Genomic DNA, 21,382 nt, shown 5'->3' with positions numbered 1-21,382 from the left:
ATCTTTACGGCAACTAGTCTAGGCATATCGAGATTAGTGAATGTTCGAGTATCCGATAGCTTCGCATTAGTGTCATGAGCTTTATTTCAATAGGTTTTTCTAGTCTTGTTTTCTCTTTACTAAGAAACAAAAAGCAATGTCGTAAATACACCAATCACGTATTAGAATATTGTTTGTAATAATGAACATGACCAGTATTTGTGCCGAATGGCATGAGATTGAGTCTGACAAAGTCCACTCAAATCGTAGCTTTCACTGTTTCATGTAGACAGTTGACTATTGGCCAAGATGGTTGCAAATGTTTATGTACCTTCTTCAGCATCTATGCTCCGACTACTCGATTGTCTGTCCTCTCGATGCCTCATTGTCAGCTCTATGGGTATAGTTGCTTATGCATTGCTGCCTAGCCCAGTATCATCTGACAGATCCACTCCCCACATCATGTATTTTCACTTACTATAGATAGTCTGAGATCAACATCGCAAAGCATCAACAAACCATTCCTCAAGATGGATACAGATACCGCTACTCGGCTTGTTGCAAAAGCCTGTAGCTATGGTCTCCATTCATGCTCTTACTGCCAAGCGGTCCTTATTGACCTTACCCCTCTGGCTCTTCAAGATCGGACAGACAATGATCCTGAAAGCCGCGATGGCAATGATCCGAAATGGATTATCCCGAATCCACCCTTCCCTCATAGGCTGAAGCTTTGTAAATTCGAGTTCCCCCAAGAAATCGTTGATGAGACCCAGCTCAAATGTCCCTTGTTCGAAGTCAGGAAACAGTTCCCTCGTCGAGACCCCGAAGACACGAGACCTTTGCCGACGCCCTATGTCAAAATCGATCGTCGACCTTTCGTCTGTGTAGTATCAACTACACGTCTGAAGTTTGATATCAGGCTTCCGAAAGGTAATGTGATGGATATATTGCCATAGTGCATAACAACTGACCAATAATTTGTGTAAAAGAAATAATATCGTTGATCTCAGATCCTAGAACTTCGGGAACGTTGATTAATCCTTGCATCAAGTCTGACAGGACATTTTCTCGCGCTCGAAAGTTACTGGCCGAGTGTTTGAGGGAACATGATGGATGCAAGAAAACCGGGCTAGCCCCTTCACGATTGCTAGACGTCACCTTGGGTAGTACAAGACTAGTTGACACAGGTTCTATCGAAAATCCAGTCTGGGCCGCCTTGTCGTACTGTTGGGGCGGACCTCAAACAGCCCAAACAACATATCTCACCGTGCAAGACCGTTATCGGGAGATCTTGTTGGAAGATCTCCCTCTAACTATCCGCGACGCCGTTTATGTCTGTCGCAAGATGGGTATCCGATATCTCTGGATTGATTCGATATGCATCATCCAGGAAAAGAAAAGTCATGACAATGAAAATGGAGAGTCCGACAAAGATGAGGAGTTGCGAAAGATAGCTGGCATTTTTAGTGTGGCAGTCCTGACAATCGCTGCTTCCTGCGCGTCATCAGCTGACCAAGGGTTTCTCCATGATCGTCAAGCCTACATGCCGGGTACTGCCCTTCCTGTATGCTTCAATGGTACACACGATATAGCCCAGTTGGCTCCAGATCATGTTGATTTTATGAATTGGCTGGACATATAACCCATTGAGGCTAGAGCATGGACGCTACAGGAGCAGTTACTTTCATCACGGATGCTCAGTTTCACAACGTACGCTATGGAGTGGCATTGTAAGTCCAAGCACTGCGGTATCTCTGTAGATGAAAATCACCGTCTTGGTATTGCGGCTTCGTACTTGCATGATTATTCCAAAGGTCACTGGAAATGGCTTGTCATGGAGTATACCTCCCGTGATCTAAGTAATGTGGAGGATAGGCCTATTGCCATTGCTGCTCTGGCCCAAGACTTTGTCACCAGAAAGCCTGATCTCACGGCATCGGACTATGTAGCAGGCCTGTGGAAGCCAGACCTTCTGCAAGAATTGACGTGGCTCACGAAGACGGAAGATTCTAAGCGCGATACTCTACCAAGAATTCAAGGTCCTTCTTGGTCCTGGATTTTGATCCCAGAGATCATCAGATATACGTCGCTGACCTTCTCCACAAAGCCCACAGCTTCAGTACTCAGCATAGAAATTGATCTCGCTAACCCTGATTTTATTTACGGTGCTGTGAAAGACGGCAGACTTAGACTCAAGGGGCTCGTCTCACGTCAGACCCATCGTATGTTGCCAACTCGGCCAACAGCGAAGCGTACTGAAAGGACGTGCCTGGTACTATCTTCTGATCGTCGCAAGACACCACCCACAGACGTCTTTCTATTTGAATTGGCGATTCAACTAAGCTTTAATAAAGGGTACAGAAAGATTGGCCTGGCGCTTCGGTCTGCCGAGGAGCCGCGGGAGTTTGTCAGAGTTGGATCATACTTTGAAGTTGTTGTTAAATCGTGTAGCGGCTTATGTGCGAGTTGTCGAGAGGGTGGTACCCAAGAAGAAAAGATAATAGAGATCATATAGATGTCTTTTTCGGTGAGGGTATTGAAACCTTATCTTTACCAATAAACGAAACAGACAACGAATGGTTTTCTCTCCTTCTGGGGCCAGAAGCAGAATTGGTGTGGCAAGAGGGGCAAGTCAAAATGACATCCTGTCAGATGTGAAATATCATCCTGACAATCCCACTGGTTTTACCGAGAGCCTGGATCCGGGTACCTGGCCAGATTTGGCCTGGATTAAGCAAAACGTAGATACAATGCTGCTAGTCTTAAGAAAGTTTATCAGGTATGCTGAATACCCCTGACCACTATGGACTTGCTTTTGGCACTAGTCCAGCCTAGAGAAAACTAACTATCGAGACACTATTGATTTCTTCTCCCCCAGTAGATGATCGGCCAGCAAATTAAACACTATTTTAGAGCAACTAAGTGGGAATAATAATCACTCGGTGGATATTATTGACTGTAGTTAATACCAGGGGATGCAGACACTCATATACATAAGACCCCAATAATTCTCTTCTGTTTGAGTTCACTCAGCACCGTCAATTTTTACAGCTCAACTTTAGTCCATCGTTACAATGCCTCGTTTATCCATCCTCGCGGGATCTTTTGTCCTTCTTGCCTTTTCTGGTGTCAATGCCGGACCTTGCCGTCCCTCATCATCCACCGTCACCACAAGTCTCGAGACGACCGCCGCCCCAACCGAAGTCGGTGAATCGACAGCGAGTCTCGCATCAACATCATCTATCGAGCCTGAAGTGACCGAAACTATTTTTGTTTCAGTATCTGTTACTGAAACCACAAACGTTATTGCAGAGACTACAGGGACTGCCAGCAATACTGCCGATCTTACCACCACCACCACTGCCGAGACTACAACAGCAGCCGTCAGCAAATGTACCGCGGCCCCTCTTCCAGAGAATCCCCGTGCCTGTAAAAACATCCCGAACCCACACATGGCACCCAATTGTGTCAGCTTCAACATCGCGTGCGACACCATGCTTGACTTCTATTTTGGCGAGAAATATCTCAGTGCTTCGAGTTTCGAGGAGTGCGTATCCAAGTGTGCACAGGATGTTGAGTGTAGTGGTGTACAGTACACCAAGGCAGGCTCGGTCTGCATGAGCGTTGCAGACTCTTTGGGCTCTAATGGTAACACTCCCGCCTACGATGTTGCATACAAGCGGGGAGAGTAGTGGGCTATTGAGGAATGCTCTTTGTGAACAGCTTCTTGACTTATACTATTTGACATTCAAGTCACAAATTATACCCTGAGCCTATTCGTATCAGAATATAATTTTAATATACTTTTTCCGAGATCCGAATTAATACCACATCCTAAACCTACTCCTCGGCGGCTATATACTATGCCAAGATGCTTAAGCTAAGGCGGATGCCTGCCCTTTACCACGCCGTTTAATTTGCTTCCACTGAACGAACCACTAGAATTGCCTTGCTCAAATACTCAAAGCAGAAATCGCCGCTGCCAGAATCAACAAATACTCAATAAGGAAGGTGGTTATTGGGATATATGCAGGGAAAGGAAATTATGCAACCTTTAGTATAACTTGCATTGATCCTCCTTTTATACACATCACGGCGACGCATATCATTTATCAGTCGCTAGACTATACACCATTAAACTACAATGAAGATATTCGCTATTCTGGCTTTTCTTTTCGGTTTCAGTCTTGCTCAGGATACTTACGACCCATCAACTAACTATCGCCCACGCAATGTAACTGGTCTCGGTGAATTTTATAGTTGGGTCGGATCGTGAGTTTTGCGTTACGGATTAACGTACAGAGATGACTGTCGAAAGTTACTACAATGCAACAGCGGTGGTAGAGCTGGAATTCCTTTTCGGCCGGGAATACGGCAAGCCATTGTGTCCTCAGTTGGAAAATCAGACGTATACAACCAATTTCGATGTCATTCTGAGCATTCTTGAAAGAGGCCACTGGGATTCTGGGGATAACTCTGTTATTTTCTTGCTCACTCTTCTCCCACAAATCTCGCCGCCGTTCAATGTTTCCAACTTGACTTTTGAGAATATGTGGGAATGGCGGTACCTTGGCCTATCGCATCCCATATATTCTGTTTCGTTAGTTGATTGTAAACCCATTTGGTACCATGCACTGACCAGTCATTAGTTTCTTCGGTCACCAAGACCATAAATCTAAGTCTAGCGGGTCATGGCGCCCAGAGAGTGGCTCCAGCCCTGATCTTTTCAACTTTACTACCAGCCAAGTTTCTGGAGGAGCTTACAATATCAGTGGGACACTTTATCCTCATCGCGACCCCGGCGGCCCATCGTATTTTGGAATCCTAAGCGGTTTGCCATTGTGTGACTCTACCAAACAGACCGATGGCGCCCTGGTAACCATGATGCGTGACCCAGACGACGAGGCCTTGGGTGAATTCCAATATCCTCATACTAGCATTCAGTTTGACGACAAAACGGCCAATTTTACTCTGGACGCTTCTTTTCAATCAACATCAAATGTACATGAGAATTCGACGTCTCAAGGCATTACTGTCAGTGGCCTTTTGCGTGTCTGCTTCTCTGGTGTGCTAGATGCATATCACTCTGGTACCTTGAGCCTGAAGGGAAGCACACCGGAATGGTTGCGTACAGTGGGGTTTTCGAACGACTCTTCCAACATTGGATACAGAGAGAGTTCCGCTGGAAAGCTGTATCTTGGAATTGCACTTATCTCCATAGTGATCATCTTGGCGGTCATTACCACAGCACTATAATTAAGACCATAATGAGTTGGAGGTGTTTATCATAATTTCCTGAAATATGAAGAAAGATTTATTTCTATCTTTATATTATCTGTAGCTCTAGTATAAATTGGAGAAGGGCCTTCTCTATAACTGGGAGACATAAATTGATCTTACTGATAACTCGGAGCAAAAGCTTCTAGCAGAATGACATCTAAGGATCTCGTTTCTGAGACTTTGCAGCAGATCATTGATCTATTAGCCAATACCCAGATCATTAGGAAGAAGTACGGTTGCGAGTATGCAGCAGAAACGCCTGCTCTTTTGTCCAGCCAGGTCATAAATCTGCTGTTATCACCAGCGCATTCAATGAGTTGAACGTGAAATCATCAACATACAAATATGAGCTTATGGCGCGATTTAAAACGTCCAAATGGGCTATAAGAGATCGGGGAAAGTTTGGGTTACTCATATCAGATGTTCGAAGTCTCGTCGATAGCTTGATGGTTGAATTGATTGGTCAGAGATCAAGATTAAAGGACTGTGGATGAGAATGGTTAATGTGATCACGTGGATCTACACGTGATACCCTTCATGTTCAACAAGAAGACTGCAACGACATCAAAAGTGAGTATGAAAAGTGATAGTACTTCGCATTCTTTTTTTTTTGGCAACGGACTGTCGCAACAAAGATCCAAAGCATTGCCTTCGACTAATTCAACCACCCTATGAGAGGATGTAAGTTCGGCTCGGTTCGGCTTAGCAACTCCGGATGAAGATCCGAATAACAAGCTAAGAAGGCAACCGAGACAGACTTATATCTTGACTATAGGTTCTTCGTCGGTTTCTTAAGCATATTACTCATTAATAAACTCCAATTCACACGAAGCCTGACATGATCACCAAATGTCCATTTTCTAACCCCAACAGCCTCTTCCAGGACTTGGCCACAGTACGCCAAACAGATGGAATAGAGTACAACGAGAAACTCAAAGGCTATTTGGTAACCCGATTCGATGATATCGTTGATGTTCTCAATCGACCTGATGAATTCAGCTCTCGACCTACAGTGCCCGACTTCCCCCCACCGGTAAAGCCATTGTTCAAGGACAAGGTTCCCGAGAAGGGCACTTTGCTAGCGTGGGACAATCCGGACCATGACAGACTGAGGAAGAGTGTCGCTTCATTTTTCGTGCCTCGCCGCTTGAAACGTTTCGAACCTATGCTTCACGATGCCGCCAACGAACTCATCGACAGTTTCATTGACAAGGGCACTGCTGACATGAAGAGTGCGTTCGCGTTGCCCCTTCCTTTACGCAGTATCGTCACGATCGCTGGTCTAGATCCGGAGCGATGGCAATGGATCGGTCAATGTCTTACTCTGTTTGGAGGTATCGCTAGACGAGATGACGAGGAAGAGGTCAGTATACAGCAAAAGATTCAAGACGTACTGGATCTACACGAGTACATACGCCAAGTCATTGAGGAGCGACGACTAGACCGTCGCGATGATCTCATCAGTCATATCTGGAATGAGCGTGATGCCGGAACTGTCATCATGACAGACTTTGAGCATCTGAGCATGATTCCAGGTCTACTTCTCGCTGGCCACGAAACTACCACCAATGTGCTGACCATGGGTCTCGCACATATTCTACATAATGGATTATGGGAACAAATCTCTCAGAGTGACGAGACACGCAAAGCTGCTATTGAGGAACTTCTTCGATTTGAATCAGCAATTACAGGCATGCCACGGCAAGTGACCTCCGACGGCGTGCAACTATGCGGGATGAAGCTCAACGCTGGAGATCGTCTTTTTGTCGCCTATAATTCCGGTAGTCGAGATGAATCCAAGTTTGAGAACCCGAACAAACTCGATATATCACGCCAGTCCAAGACGCAGCACCTTGGCTTTGGTCGTGGTGTTCACGCTTGTTTGGGCGCACCTTTCGCCCGCCTTCTTTTACGCACAGAACTAGCTGTCTTGTATACGAGACTACCGAACCTACGACTTGTAACGCCGTATGAAGAGCTTGCGTATGGAGAGGTCCATGAAGCGCGGAGTATCGGAGCGACATTTTATGCATGGGACATACCATCACCAGGGACGGCACGGAAGGTTCATGTCCAATCCAATGGGAATGCTACGAGTCGATCGGCCGCAGTACAAAACATTCCCATGGTGGTCCAGTCACTTGGAAGTGTCGCCCAGAACATCATGCAAATCTCACTACAGCCAAAGGATACAGCGAAACAAATCGAGTGGACTCCAGGTGCTCACATCGACATCAACGTCGGCACTTTCGGGTATCGCCAATACTCAGTCTGTTCCGATCCCACAGATACGCAGCAATTGAAGATTGCCGTGCTTCGGGAGGATCAAGGCACTGGTGGATCGCGATACCTACATGAGAACCTTAAAGTCGGTGACAAGATTTCTATCCGCGGTCCAAGAAACAACTTCAAGTTCACACCAGGAACACGGCGTACATTTCTGATAGCGGGAGGTATCGGAATAACACCGATGATTCCCATGGCTGAAGAAGCAGCCGCCTCCGGTATTGACTACAAGATCATTTACCTAGGTCGGTCAAGAGCTGGCATGGCTTATATCGACAAGATCACGCAGCGACATGGAGAGCGGGCTATGATCTGGGTAACGGATGAGCATGACGGGGCTCGGCTGGAGCTTGCCAAGCTTCTCCAGGCTGAAGATCCTAATGGCCTTCGCGTTTACTGCTGTGGTCCAGAAAGCTTACTCACAGCTGTCGGGGAGAGCATGAGCCATGCACCACTAGGAACAGTCCATGTCGAACGATTTGCCAATCCTGTCAGTCCACTCAGCAGCTCGAACACCGCATTTGATGTGCTGATGGCCAAGAGCGGGCGTGTCTTGCACGTTCCCGAGGACAAGACAGTACTAGAAGTCATCAACGAAGCCGGTGGTAACGTGCTGTCTACTTGTAACAAAGGCTTGTGTGGCACCTGTGAGGTGGGAGTGTTGGAAGGGACACCAGAGCATCGAGATGTGGTATTGACGGCAGCGGAGAGAGCGGAGAATTCTTCCATGATGACTTGTGTTTCACGCTGTCGTGGTAAAAGCTTGGTTTTAGACTTGTGGTAGATTTATATTTTTACTATCTGTGATAATATTTGGTTTATATATATGATGTGAAAGGTTCCGATTTCTTGTGTAAGTGAGTTTAGAACGCCTCGCGCTCTGGGTTCTGAAGTCTACCAAGTTCCAGTAATAACCTATATAAATACACCGCCATATCAACCTCCCTCACAGCTTTACCCATCCACTCCCTACCTCGATTTGCAATATCTTCAGCTAACCTCTGTCCTCTCTCAGTCGAAGTTAAATAGGTGACGAGTTCAGGTAGCTCTTTGAGGCTTTGGCTAACAGGGATATAATGCACCCACGGCATCAACCTCTCGTCATGCCACTCTCGCAGAAGAGTTTGTTTCAATGGGAGAGAATTTGACGACAAGAGCTTGTAGTATCGCCCGCTTATGCCGTTCCCGTCAAGATCAAACGCAAGTTTTGATCCAAATGCTTTATCCTTGTCTGCCCAGGATTTGACGTCAAAGTATGTGCTTTGATCCCTGCAAAACTTGATGTTGCATTGAAAGATCCTCGTGAATCCAACGTCGAAGAATCGTCCATTCAGAAATCCTGATTCGGCAGTGCTGATCGAATCGGCCTCTTTTCGTATATAAGAATGTTTCTGATGTCCCAGATTCTGGGCCATTCCAACAAATCTTTGCCGTTGGAAATCTCTCCACCGACCGTCGTGTGCGTGACCTCCAGTTGTTGAACCTCTCCAGTAAAGATTGTCCTTCTTCTCTGACCAGGGCATGTCGCGACTACCATCGTATTGGAATTCTTTTTCGATATAAGCTGGGCTTGGGATCACGATATCGCCCATAGTCGAATACGCGCCGGTTGATAAAACTGGTACTAAGCCCTCAATTAGAGGGAACGTTTGGGGGCTTACAAAGGCCCCTTGCAGATTCTTATACTCAGGATGTTGACATAGGTCTGAATCGGCTAGGTGATCTTGAACGAAGGGCAGGCCATGTATCCTTTTATTGGTCTTTTCTTTCGTGGCTGGACAGGACTTCGTCAAAATGTCCCACGTGGGCTGTTGCGACATATCCGTCAGCTTAAGGCGTTTCTGTCGATCGCCCTTTGCTGACGGAATCATCATCCTTGGCTCGTCAAAATGGTTCATGAGAAGCTTGACGTTTGGAAGAACACCGGGAAGGTTGTAAAGAAGCCTGTTAAACAAGAAGCTATAGTGTCTGTCATAAGAGCGACGGGGATGTTTGCATTTCATCTCAGATGTCCTGCCCACGAACTCGCAGAACCAGACTTCACTCCCTGGAGTTTTATATAACTCATTCATAGCTTCGGCGACTTCCTTTCCACTGAGCTTCAGAAAGGGGGCTATAGAGTCGGAAATCATGTCGAATTCGTCGATGATTGGGGAATTGTGGCGTCGGGCGAACTGGAACCAGCCTTCGAAGCCTGGTGGAGGATTGATGTGGTATCGGCGCTTGTACTCTGCCACAGCAGCTTCATACGTCGCGGACTGATTTTTTATCATAGCTTCGTATCTTTCCGTCGCTCGCTCAGCAAGGACTTCGACAGGATGAGGTTGGGTATCGCTAAACGTATTGATTGCTGCATTTTGGGCTTCGTGAATCATGTACTCGTTAAATATAAAGGGAAGGATAGATGCCGATAGGAATAGCCATATTAACAGTTTGCACTTGGCTTGCTTTGGCAGGAATTGTGTGACCTGAACGAGGGAAACAGCCGAGACCAAAACGTGAGAGATGGCTTGTAGTTGAGAAGTTTGAGAGGCGGGATCTCTTGTACACGCTATCGCGAATGTTCCGATGATTGGAGCTATGGACCACGATGTTTGGTTCGCCTACTCTTGTTAGTCTGATTCAACCATGGTATCTGATAAAAAGGTGCATACAGTCTGTATAGTGAAGAACCACGCCATAGCCTTAAACGAACCCGATAGTAGTACAGTGATAATATCACTAGTAGGTGGTCCAAGGATGAGTATCTGTGCAGCGATACAAACTACAAGTAGACATGCTGTTCGAAAGGATAGTCCCTCGATACATGTCTTGATGTCTACAGATGGCAATCCAAATTTGTATCCAGGAGCGAGGAGGCTATAGACGACGAGGAGAGATACCACCAAGATGATGGACACGAGAGATCTGAAGAGATCTCCATTTGATAGCGATATTACTGCAGAGATGGCTGTCAATGCAGCACCCCATGTTGTGTTGATAAGAGGAGGTTGTATTTGAGGATCAGAGTATTTTGTGTGAGATGAGTAGTATGCGTGTACTGCGATTAACAGAGGCGTTAGAGCAGGCTGCGTCCAGGTTAGTAAAGGTAATGCAGCTGCTGAATAGTCTCACATAAAATCCAACAATATTACTCTCCGCCCTATAAAACGCAGCTGCGGCAATACCAGCAGCGACCAGCCACTGAGATATTTTTGTATGATCTGTTATGTTGTCTTGTTTCTTCGGCTCGTATGAATGTCCTACAGGAAGTGTCGGATGCGAACCAGATAGTGGGAAATGCTTAACAATAATGGGAAGAACAGCCCAGCAGACTATTTCAGAGCACAGCTCTAGTCTTCGTGCTGGATAATATTGTGTAAGGGTCGTAAATAGTATCGCTCCTGCTGCTGAACCCACCACTGGGTCAACATATTTAAGGAGTGACATCATGGGTGAGACACGTATCTATCAGGAACTTGCACCGCTGGTCATGGGAAAGATAAGGAGACGTTGAATGGAGGACAGTAAAGTAGAGTCTTGATGACAGTCACAAAGACACAAAGGAGGGAAATAACGAGGGATAGCATTTCTTTTGTCATTGATATCTCAAACCGGAGGCCAAGGAATCTTGGCATGCTCAAACATTATCATAAAGCTTGGCAAGTCAACAGGGGCATTTTGTGAAGGATCTAAAGCTAGGGTTGATGTCAGGCCCTAACTGGCAGGTTGTGTGTGAAGCCGGCTTCCCATGGGGCTATGCTCCGTGACCTAATGCAGATAATTACAGAGTAATTCTTTTTGGAATTTACATTCGTCGAGCGTACGCTCCCTCCTATCAGGTCGTGTCGAAGGATGAGGTGGATTCCCTATGCTTAATAAAATTATGTTCCACCAGGATCGCCAGGCTAACGGCAAGGGTCACTCAATATGGTTTAGCTCGAGGCAGTGCCATTCACGTTCTCGTGAACAGATGGTTTGATTCGTGATTGAACGAACGCGACCTCTTAGCATGCCCGGAATCTCGCTTGTCAAATCAGGGGGGAGATAGCGTTTAGAGACAAGATTGAACGTCTCTTTGTGGCGAACCTTAATTTATCTTCATTGGACAATAACGCAAGGCTCGGCTCAGTCGGAGTGTAAGTAGATCCCGAGTGGCTTTGGCTAAATTGTCACAATGTAACATCTTGACTCAACTCAGCTGAGCTCAGCCTTGTTCATGTGTAGCATTTCTTGTGTAACGAGTCTCTTCGTGATTATATAAACATTGACACTACCCTAAAAACTGATGAAAAATAGAGATCGCGCTTGTGCAGAACAGTAATGTTTGTTTTGTCTCAGAACTAGCATAGCCACGTCTCACTAAAAAATACTTGATTGGTTGGCATTTTGCCAGGTTTCCTTATTACCCACATGCTCAGACATTCAATCTCGCTTACAAACTTAATCCGAACAACGTCATGGCTGGTGTTCCAAGCGCAAGAGGATGCGACGCGTGCCGTAGACAGAAGAAAAAGGTAAATAATCACTTCCACTTCTTTACTACCCTGTACTCAGCTCACAAGTGATATTTTCAGTGCGATCAAGCCAAACCAACATGTTCTCGATGTGCGCGTCTCAAGGTGCCCTGTAGTGGAAGCGGCGTGAAGCGATTCGTGTTCAAGTCAGAGAATTTACAAGCAGCTAAGAAGAGTTCGAAGGCTGTGATCGTCACTAAAACCAACCCAACGCCGGCTCCAGTATTGAGTAATGAAAGGACCTTGATATCTGGGAATTTGGTTCACATTCTCAACCTTGATGAACCAGCGTTTGACATCTCGACTTTTGGTTCCTTTGTTGTGGACCTTCCGCGACATGTCGGCTCTAGCAAGTCACTCGATGCAGCTATCAGTGCTTTCATCGCGGGATTTGGAACGCTGCAGAATAGAACTTTGTCAAAGGTCAATGCGCTGGATCGATATGTCTTTGCTTTGAAGACGCTTAGAGAAACTATGAATGACCCCATACAAGCGAACACGAAGGACAACATGTGTGCTATATACTTGGTTGCCATTTGTCAAGTGAGTTCTCATTATACTTAATGTGAATTCTTACTGATATGCCGAAGGAATGGCTAGGTCACTGTTCAGGGTATACAAAACACTATGAAGCGCTTGGGCATTTAATTCAAAATACTGTTCAGCAGTCTTCTGTCGACCCCGCCGATCGTCCATTCATGACAACCATTTTCGCTGCGGTGGTAGGTATCTCTTATAGCCTACATGTTCATCGCGCTCACAATACAAGGTTCTCGAGAGCTTCAACAATCCAAACATACAACCAGGTCCATGGTTCTGGCAAGCATTCGCCATGTTTAGCGATGGTGCTCGACCTCTCAAGTCTGGCGACGGCATGTTTTTCGCGTCTTTGGATATGGGAACCATGGCAGAAATGTCTTTCTTCCTCCGCGATACTGAAAAGTATCTTTATCAGATACGCTGCCACTACGCCGTCCTACGATCAGAACATCCGCGACTTATGCAAACAGCGAACAGGGCAGTGGCTAGGGCTAGAGAATTAAGCTCTACATCACAACAAAGACGACTCGGAATCCGTTTCCATAGCGCAAATGCAGCGATGCTCACGATGGGTATAGTCCTCAACCGTATTATACGTGTTTATGACGACGATCCTGCTCTTATTGAAGAGGCTAAGCGCTATGTCGACGAGATTATTCAGTTGGGTGAAGAGGCTATGTCCAATCGACCGATAGCTGCGGCCTCTATCTCGACCCCTCTTACGATGGCACTGGCATCGATGGAAGACTACAGATATGCAGAGGTGGAGTTGTTGCTGCTGGAGTACCAGACTGACTTTATCGGGTTGCATTACTTTGAAGACGTTGAGAGAATTCGTGGTCAATTTGAGAATATTGAGAAGAAGCAACGAATGCGAAGAGTACTTTTACGACCAAGCGAAGAGAATGTGGAGGAAAGCTCGTCAAAGGAAGCGAAAATAGACACTGGACCCGGCTGTACCATACTTTAGAATAACATAGACAAAACTTGATACCTCATTAAGAGTTCGCTCCAATATCCTTCAGAAATGAGACAATAGCCTCGCTCATCTGCTTCAGCCCTGGATCTTCAAGTGGATAATGTCCCGCACCCTCCAACATGACCGTCTTGACCGGAACCTTGGTAACATCCTTCAAAAACGCCTCCGACACCCACAGTGGCGTCCACTTATCCTCAGCAGGTTGCGTCAAAAGGATAGGACAGACATCAAACTCGGCGGGTTCCTTGGCCGGTTTGTAAGAAGTGAAAGAAGCCAGAAACTTCATTGTCACCCATGAATTCGCAGACGTGTTGTCCCTGTAGCACGCTTGCAGGGCTTGGTGATTGTTGACTAGCGCTGACATCCTGCCTGTCAGCCACATGGGCATCGATAGTGAGCCGAGACCAATACTGGTCATGAAACCACTGCTTGGAGCACCGATGCGACTCATCAGGAGGTTTCGACAGGCTGCGTCTACGACAGATTGGATGCGCATGTCCATGAAGCACATGCCGATGATACCCTTGACTTTGCCATTCAAGCCTGCGGAATGGAAGGTAAGTCCTCCACCTGCGCTGAGCCCATACAGCGCAATCGGTCGCTGGTCGTTCTCATACTCGTGGTCAACGAATTCGCTCGAGATGTTGACCCAGTCATCAAAGTCCCACACGTAGTTCTTAGCAGGGACAGTACAGCCATAGCCGGGCATGTCGATAGCGACGAGTTCAAAGCCTGCTTCATGAAGAGGCACGCCGAGAAGCATGGACATCATGCGACCGTTTGTGCCCATGCCGTGATGCATGATCAAACGGACTTCGGCAGATGGGTTGCGCCATCGATCAAGATGAAGGGCATGGCCACGGTGATGCCAGACTTCTTCAGTTGGGGAGTGATCAGCTGTGAAATGAAGACGTTTGGGTAGGAAAGATTGTATGTCTTTCCATTCTTTTTGGTCAGCGTAGGTTGGGTAGGTGGCCATGTTGAGTGATGTGACAGATGTCAGAGGCTTTAGCTAGTCAGAGGATATGTGCTGGGTTATATAGTTTTGATGTATGATATATAATTGTGTCATCGCACATTATGTAGTATCCGCTGTCTAGCCATTTAGAATCTCCATGCGGCGACTTTTGGCCAACGTAAGCTGTGGCTGTAGCATTCGCGATCGGATATTCGTCCTTTTAGGAACTCGGCCTATACTGTCACCCTGGGGTCAGACCTTGTCGAATCACGATGCGCGTCAGCAAGACATTCGCCAATGATAAGCGTTACAGTGCATCCACTTAGTTCCAAGGCTAACACTTGGCTCTATTGAGTTGACCCGAGGCACGTAGCATCGCTGAATTTTGGATGAAACAATCTGACGCAACGGAGAGGATGGGGTGATCATCCATCCAATGTCACGGATATGGGATGAGAATCCTTGAAAATATGTTATCTGATTACCGACCGTAATATTCAGTCTTGCTTGGCCGGTCGCTTTAAAATAGCTATGTGACAGTCGATGAGAAGGATGATGTTTTCAAGGCTCAAATATACCGGTTATCCGTTAGCTCTGTACGATACTTCACTTGTTAATTAGCTCATCAGATACGAAGAGGTTCTTCATCGTCGTCGTCGTCGTCTTCCTCCTCCTCATGAACATCATCGTCGTCTTCATTATTCTCCACCCCGTCATCATCCCCGTCCGTCTCCAACTCGTCGTCATCATCAGCTGCATCGTCAGAGTCCAATCTGCCATCTTTCTCCTCCCTCGAGCTTCCTGGTTCTTTGACTTCCTTCATCTCATATGCCGGGTCATGCATCGTTTTCCGGTGGGGGAAGCATTTGAAACAGATTGATTCCTGACAGTCAACGCATAGGTAAAGTGGTCCCACTATAGGCTTTGCTCATGTGCTTCGTTAGTGATTATGGGTGGATAGAGAGGTGTCAAGCTAGTACTCACCATAAGGCAACTTGTGCAAAATCTACCAGGGTGGTGCTTCCCTGGCAGTGTTCTATGGAAAGCAGTGTCCCAGACTTGCTTGGATCCATCCTCGAGAACTCGTTCCATCCCATCCTCGGGTGGCTCTAGAATCCCTTCGAACTGTTCTTGGATACCTGCGAAATACGCCAGCTTGAGTGGTGACCATTGACCGTCGTTACTGACTGCCCAAATGTCTGCTCCGTAATCTTGAACAAGGTGCTGTGCTGTTTCCCAAGAGTCTTTCCATCTGCACGCCCACATAAGCGGAGTCCACCCATCACAATCTTTGACATTGACATTGAAGTCATTGGGCAATCGCTTTAGGACCATCTCTGAATCACGCCACGCGTTCGTTGATGCAAAATGCAATGGAGTTCGGTCGTAATCATCTCTAGCCTGGAAGGGGTTGCTAGACTTGAACACAAATTTCAACATCTGTCCAGCCAGCCCACGGCGCATAGCAGCATAGTGGCAAGTCAGGAGACCTTGATCATCCGCAATCTCTAGATCAGCTCCATGCCGGATGAAATAGTTCAGCAACTGATAATGGGATTTGGCGGCAGCAGCAAATATAGGGTATGTTTTAGCCCGGCCTCCAAGATTGATATCCACCTTGACCTCTTCAACTAGGTAGCGAGCAATCATCTCGCTAGCTCTTGGAAATGGTATATGGCGGATTGCTGTAAATAGAATGGGCTCGCATCTGGGTTCAGGCCCAGGCATTTTCGGATCCGCTTTGCGTTGAATAAGAAGTTTCAGTAAGCGGTAAATCTCGGTTGAAGGGATCGCATAGTGATGCCAGTCGCAAGCGATATGCAACAGACTACCAAACTTAGGGCTACTAATATCTGCCCTTGCACCTATAGAAAGCAGTATATTGGCTACTGGCAAGTTTCTCTCCCTGAGTGCAACCGCCAGTGGCGTCCAACCGTCTGCGTTTGTATTGTCCATCGGAGCTCCGAGGCTGATGAGCACCGAGACAAGCGAAACCGGGGTGGTTTTCTTGATAAGATGAAGCACACTATTTTGTTCGTCATCCAAGATGTTGGTTCTTGTCCCACGTTCAACGCATTGCTCCACCAACTTGACGCATGTTTCAGTTTGTTCTGGGGACATATTCTCAGGCGCCTTTGCGATGAAGAATTTCGCATCCATCATGTCATCATCAAGGAGAGCGCCAGATTCCAGAAGAAAGCTAGCACAGTCGTATTTGCCAGCCTGAGCGGCGAGTCGGACTGCAGTAGTTCCATAGTCTTCGTGATCCGGGTCGTAAGTGAGCTTCGCATTGAGATTTGGTGGCGACTCCTGATTTGAAACAAGGACTTCAAGAGTGCCCTTGAAACCCCACCTAGCTGCCATCATAGTCACTGTTCCACTAACACACATTGCATTGATATCAGCTCCATGCTGCAACAGAACCTTTACGGAATCCGGTGCGTCATATGCAGCATGAAGGGCCTGCCAACCATTATCTCTTCTCCAATCGATCTTGGCCCCCCGCTTCAATAATGATTCAAGTCTGTCGGTATTCCATTGCTCCAGTGCGGCACTGTATAAGGCTGAATTAGCGCCCTCAGGTACGTAATTCACATCCGCACCTCTATCAAGCAGGAACTCCATCATTTCTAACGTGCACTGTGAAGCGGCGAATGCCAGTGGGGTTCTGGCATCACCTTCTTCCCATGGATCAATAGAATTGATATTAGCCCCGTGGTCGATCAGCAGGCCAACAAGCTCCGTGTCATCCGTCCTCACACCCGCAATAAGGAGCATCTCCCTGTCAGAGAAGGTCTCATTAGGATTTGCACCCTTCTCTAAAAGGAGGTTGCAGATGTCGATGGTATCATAGCGATTTAAACACTGATATAAGAGACTTCCTTCGCTGGATGTGGCACAAGGATTTGCACCATGCTCCAGAAGGACGAAGATACATTCTTTCCGCGGTTGTTGTACAGCACGAATGATGGGCTCAGTTGTCTCAGTATCAGTAGCTTCAACTTGGAACTGAGCTCCAGCTGAGATGAGTCGGTCAAGAACCATATGATGGCCCAATTCGGCTGCTCTCATTGCAATCAGATCTCCGTCCTCTGTTCTTTCATCAACCTTGGCTCCTTTTTCAAGAAGCATCTGCACGATCTCTGGATCAGCCATCTCGACAGCAAGTTCAAAAGGTGTCATATCACGGTTATCTGTCACTGAAAGATCAATCTCGTGGCCTAAAAGGACCCCTACTATCTCTCTCTGTCCCCAGAAGATAGCTGAGTGAAGAGCTGTCTGGCCTGTCTCCTCGTCCACTTTGTTCAGGTTGAAACCAGCTGTGGCGATGGCGGCGACCAGAGATCTCGAGCCAGTGATGGCAGCACAAGACAAAAGTGACTGAGTCCAATGGAAGTCAACAAAAGATGCCACTTTGTCCAAGATATTAATCATGATCTCTTCATCTTGAGCCGCGGCTGCGCAAACCATGGCATCCTTCAGAGTGGCCTCGTCGGCTTCAACAAGGGCGAAAAGATACCTGAAGATGCTTATGTGATCATTCCTCACTGCTTCGACAATTGCAAGCAATATGTCTTGTTGATACCAATGTGACTTCTTGTCTTCAACAACCTGTACGGAAACAAGGTCCTCCAAGCCAAAGCAGGCCATCAGTGGAAGAGGAGAGAGATAGCTCCGTTGAATACGTGTGAATGGATTTGAAAGCAGATATGTAGCCTCAGCCCATCTGTCCCTAAGGTCTTTGGCGTGAAAAAAGCTCAAGGCTAGCTCCAATGGTCGATGCATGCCTGCAAGTCGATAATGGAAAACCCAGAACTGAACAGCGTACTCGAGCAGATCTTGTTCTGAGTTACAGGTTGGGTACTTGAGTTCATCGCCCCCATAGTTGTCGACAGAAAGTCTTGCAAATTGTTGGCGTGTGCAATCTTGCATCATATATTGCAAACACGTCTTGGCGATTGACCCATGTGCACGCGACGGCTCTGTAGTCTCACTGTCGTCAATAGTGGACGCGATAGCTTGATCGAATGAGTCATGGGAAAACTTGACTTCGCCGCTCTCAATCACAATTATGCCTGAGAAGCATCGCTGAAGTTCGTCCTTGAGATGTTTATAGTCATAGTCCAGCATTGCTGTACTGACATCCTCTGGATTCTGGGATGATAGCAGAACCTGTCCCAGGGTCTTAAAATTCAAAGGTTCCTTGGTATATCTCACCCAGTGGTAAACCTGAAAGGCCCAATCACGACTTTCGTCACTCAGTCCCCCTAAAATCCCTTTCGATATAGTTTCTGCTGTGACTGGTCTTAGTCTTTCTACAGCAGCTGCGATGTTCGCCAATGGAACTCCTCGACGAAAATTGTCCAGCCATTGTAGAATCACGTATCCGTAGCGAGGTACGTTCCTGCAATCATCTAATAGGCCCAGGAGGGCTGGTTTCAGCTTTTGTAAAACTGGGCGCTTCTGGATGGTATGTTCAAGAGCTAAATTGAGGCCATGGGCACCTACTCCTTTCTCGTCAATGTCGTATCCTAGGAACGGCTCTGGGCATTTGGCTAGTGATATGGTCTTTGACTCATTGATCAACGACTTGGATATTTCGTCCGAGCCGCCTGTTGTGATAACAACGCAGTAATCGATGTCGCCGCGCGATTGATCGTCCTTGAGAGCGTCTAGAAACCATCGTCGGTCATCTTCAATACATTCATCAAATGAGCCCAGGAAGATGACAAGTCTTGACGCGTTTGTCCATGAGCGAAATGTTGAAAAGAGCTGGAAAAGATGGGTAAGTGACCAAAAGCGATAGTTTTCCAACTGCGACAGCATTGTCTGAACATGGTAAAGGTATGAGTCATGGGAATAATGCCAGGCCGCGTGGCTGATGAATGTGAGAAGCATGGACCTGATGTTATTGTATCGTTGGTCAGATCTGACAAACTCGAAATAAAACGATCTTCCCTTAGGATCCTCATCCCAAGATGAAACAGTTTCATGCTCGTTTAAGGTGTAAAGATACTGGGACAGCAATGCCACTCTTCTTGGATCTTGCTCGTCAGCCTCAACATGAAGTAATTGAGGGCCCAGTTTCTTATCCAGGGAATTGCAGATGTCTTGACTTGCAATCCAGCGCAAAGTTGGGAACCACCATTCCTTTTCGGGTTGCATGTGTATTGTCGGAATCCTCATGGGTGGTATCACGCTCAGCAGAGCGGTTTGGGAGCGTATAAAGCTCTGATCTATCTTGAAAGCTAATGTATCATTAGCAGAGCCTCATGCAACATGCGGTAATAAGTAATGGCTTACGGTAGATATTCTCATGAAGGTAATTAGACAGACATACCACCCAATTTTCGACATCGACTGTCTTTTCGTCACCTCTCACTAAGCTAGCGTGGTCGATATTTTTTACTCGGAAGCGACTCGCTACCTCCATAGAGTTATAGGTTGTCAATGTATATCGACTGAACGGTGAAGCAGGCGAGACAGGAAACTTTGTCAGAGTGGGTGCAGAATGTTGTATGGGCATCTTCTGATATACTTGATCAGGCTGCGCCAGTCCAGTGCTGGTCAAGTCATTTTTGTCGTCATCTGTATTATTTGTCGGATTTAACACCACTACCGACTCGCCCTTTAGTTCCTCATCAAGTACCGCCTCGGGGATGTCCATCAAGTGGAAAACGTTGAAAGTTGTTAGACGGTGGAACAGTCTGGACTTGAGGTAGTGTATATTGATGTCTTCAATCTGGCGGGCGATGTTCTTGATCTTACCAAGTCTGTCGTTCGGGATTTCGGGCCCAGGTAAGGTCATAAGATTGAGTACTTCGTCCTCGAGGATTTCCATAGACTCCGATTTGTGCGGGCAACCAAGGCATATCTACAAGTCAACAGTTTTAGTATGGTTGTGATAGAAGGATAGCTGATATTGCAACTTACGATAGTGGTAGAGAGGGTTGCAATTGCATGATGAATCTCTTTGGTTGACTCCCAGGTTGGAATGTCCGTATAGTCATCCAATATTAGAGGTTGAGCTGCCTCCATAAGAGCCTAATTAATGGTTATGATATCAACCTTGAGTGTATATTTTACAGTAGCATACCTGCTTAACAATGGTACCGCCGATATCATGGCCAATCCAGATTACCGGCCGATTAACCTCGGTCTGTAAAGAATAAGAGTCATTTAGCCACAGACGAAAACATTAGATAACACGAGGAACTTACATCCGGAAGACTGCGTCTGTGATGGCAATATGATCGAAGAAGGTTCCGGGCTTCTAACTTGATTCCATTTGGTCCGAAGATACCTGCTCTGTTATCAACCGCGTAGTGATAGTCCAGTTGGCGAACCGAGAGTTCATGAAAAAGCTTGTCCTTGAGCCATAACGTTCCAGTTTGTGATTTCCATACAGTTTTGTGATCATCCCGAATTCCATGAACCGTGATTACACTGTGTCTGGGTTAGTACGATACCATGGTCCGGGTAGGTTTACTCACTCGAAGTCATCGTAACTTGAAAATCCCCATGGCCGACTTAAACCAAAAGGAATATTTGGACTAATCGCGTTGGGGTGCAGGATATCAGGCAGATCTTTAAGATTTGCTATATCGGGTATCTCTGACGAAGCATCTGAGGTATTGTCTTCGTTGTTGTCATGGTTAGATGACTGTTCGTCGACGTCCTTCTCCATTGTCGGGTTCATGGAGACTTGGTTTACAAACTCTGGATGAGATGAAGTGCCCGTTTTGCTTCTGTCTGATTCTGACGTGGTGCTATCAAACAGAGTGACAAAAGCCGAGGCAAAATTATGAGAACGAAGAACACGGTATCAGGCTGGGGCATTTGAATGTGATACTTCCGTGTACT

The 21,382-nt window shown here is 46.6% G+C and overlaps 8 protein-coding genes across 8 annotated transcripts; 5 read left to right on the top strand and 3 right to left on the bottom strand.

The window, feature by feature from the left end:
- Nucleotides 1–509: 509 nt before the first annotated feature.
- Nucleotides 510–2,494, top strand: FGSG_00130 (uncharacterized protein; the record flags this gene model as incomplete). Its single annotated transcript, XM_011317430.1, has 3 exons — nt 510–909; nt 990–1,543; nt 1,631–2,494. The coding sequence occupies 3 exons, from the start codon at nt 510–512 to the stop codon at nt 2,492–2,494; spliced, it is 1,818 nt and encodes a 605-aa protein (XP_011315732.1).
- A 559-nt stretch (nt 2,495–3,053) lies between these two features.
- On the top strand, nt 3,054–3,671 carry FGSG_00129 (uncharacterized protein; the record flags this gene model as incomplete). The annotated part of the gene is made up of 2 exons (XM_011317429.1): nt 3,054–3,186; nt 3,292–3,671. 2 exons carry the CDS (start codon nt 3,054–3,056, stop codon nt 3,669–3,671), a joined length of 513 nt encoding a protein of 170 aa, XP_011315731.1.
- A 612-nt stretch (nt 3,672–4,283) lies between these two features.
- FGSG_00128 (uncharacterized protein) lies at nt 4,284–5,235 on the top strand (the record flags this gene model as incomplete). The annotated part of the gene is made up of 2 exons (XM_011317428.1): nt 4,284–4,579; nt 4,629–5,235. The coding sequence occupies 2 exons, from the start codon at nt 4,284–4,286 to the stop codon at nt 5,233–5,235; spliced, it is 903 nt and encodes a 300-aa protein (XP_011315730.1).
- Nucleotides 5,236–5,796: 561 nt separating this feature from the next.
- On the top strand, nt 5,797–8,329 carry FGSG_00127 (uncharacterized protein; the record flags this gene model as incomplete). Its single annotated transcript, XM_011317427.1, has 2 exons — nt 5,797–5,829; nt 6,092–8,329. 2 exons carry the CDS (start codon nt 5,797–5,799, stop codon nt 8,327–8,329), a joined length of 2,271 nt encoding a protein of 756 aa, XP_011315729.1.
- A 79-nt stretch (nt 8,330–8,408) lies between these two features.
- On the bottom strand, nt 8,409–10,974 carry FGSG_00126 (uncharacterized protein; the record flags this gene model as incomplete). Its single annotated transcript, XM_011317426.1, has 3 exons — nt 8,409–10,148; nt 10,200–10,613; nt 10,660–10,974. 3 exons carry the CDS (start codon nt 10,972–10,974, stop codon nt 8,409–8,411), a joined length of 2,469 nt encoding a protein of 822 aa, XP_011315728.1.
- Nucleotides 10,975–11,984: 1,010 nt separating this feature from the next.
- Nucleotides 11,985–13,084, top strand: FGSG_00125 (uncharacterized protein; the record flags this gene model as incomplete). The annotated part of the gene is made up of 3 exons (XM_011317425.1): nt 11,985–12,041; nt 12,102–12,584; nt 12,632–13,084. The coding sequence occupies 3 exons, from the start codon at nt 11,985–11,987 to the stop codon at nt 13,082–13,084; spliced, it is 993 nt and encodes a 330-aa protein (XP_011315727.1).
- Nucleotides 13,085–13,579: 495 nt separating this feature from the next.
- On the bottom strand, nt 13,580–14,539 carry FGSG_00124 (uncharacterized protein; the record flags this gene model as incomplete). Its single annotated transcript, XM_011317424.1, has 1 exon — nt 13,580–14,539. The coding sequence occupies one exon, from the start codon at nt 14,537–14,539 to the stop codon at nt 13,580–13,582; it is 960 nt and encodes a 319-aa protein (XP_011315726.1).
- A 5,547-nt stretch (nt 14,540–20,086) lies between these two features.
- Nucleotides 20,087–20,876, bottom strand: FGSG_00123 (uncharacterized protein; the record flags this gene model as incomplete). Its single annotated transcript, XM_011317423.1, has 5 exons — nt 20,087–20,107; nt 20,169–20,393; nt 20,453–20,563; nt 20,616–20,678; nt 20,823–20,876. 5 exons carry the CDS (start codon nt 20,874–20,876, stop codon nt 20,087–20,089), a joined length of 474 nt encoding a protein of 157 aa, XP_011315725.1.
- Nucleotides 20,877–21,382: the final 506 nt, after the last annotated feature.

The sequence above is a fragment of the Fusarium graminearum genome, chromosome 1 (genome assembly GCF_000240135.3).
Source record: "Fusarium graminearum PH-1 chromosome 1, whole genome shotgun sequence".
Taxonomy (NCBI): Eukaryota; Fungi; Ascomycota; class Sordariomycetes; order Hypocreales; family Nectriaceae; genus Fusarium; species Fusarium graminearum.
The sequence above is the reverse complement of the archived record's forward strand: the minus strand, read 5'-3'. Positions and strand labels throughout refer to the sequence as shown.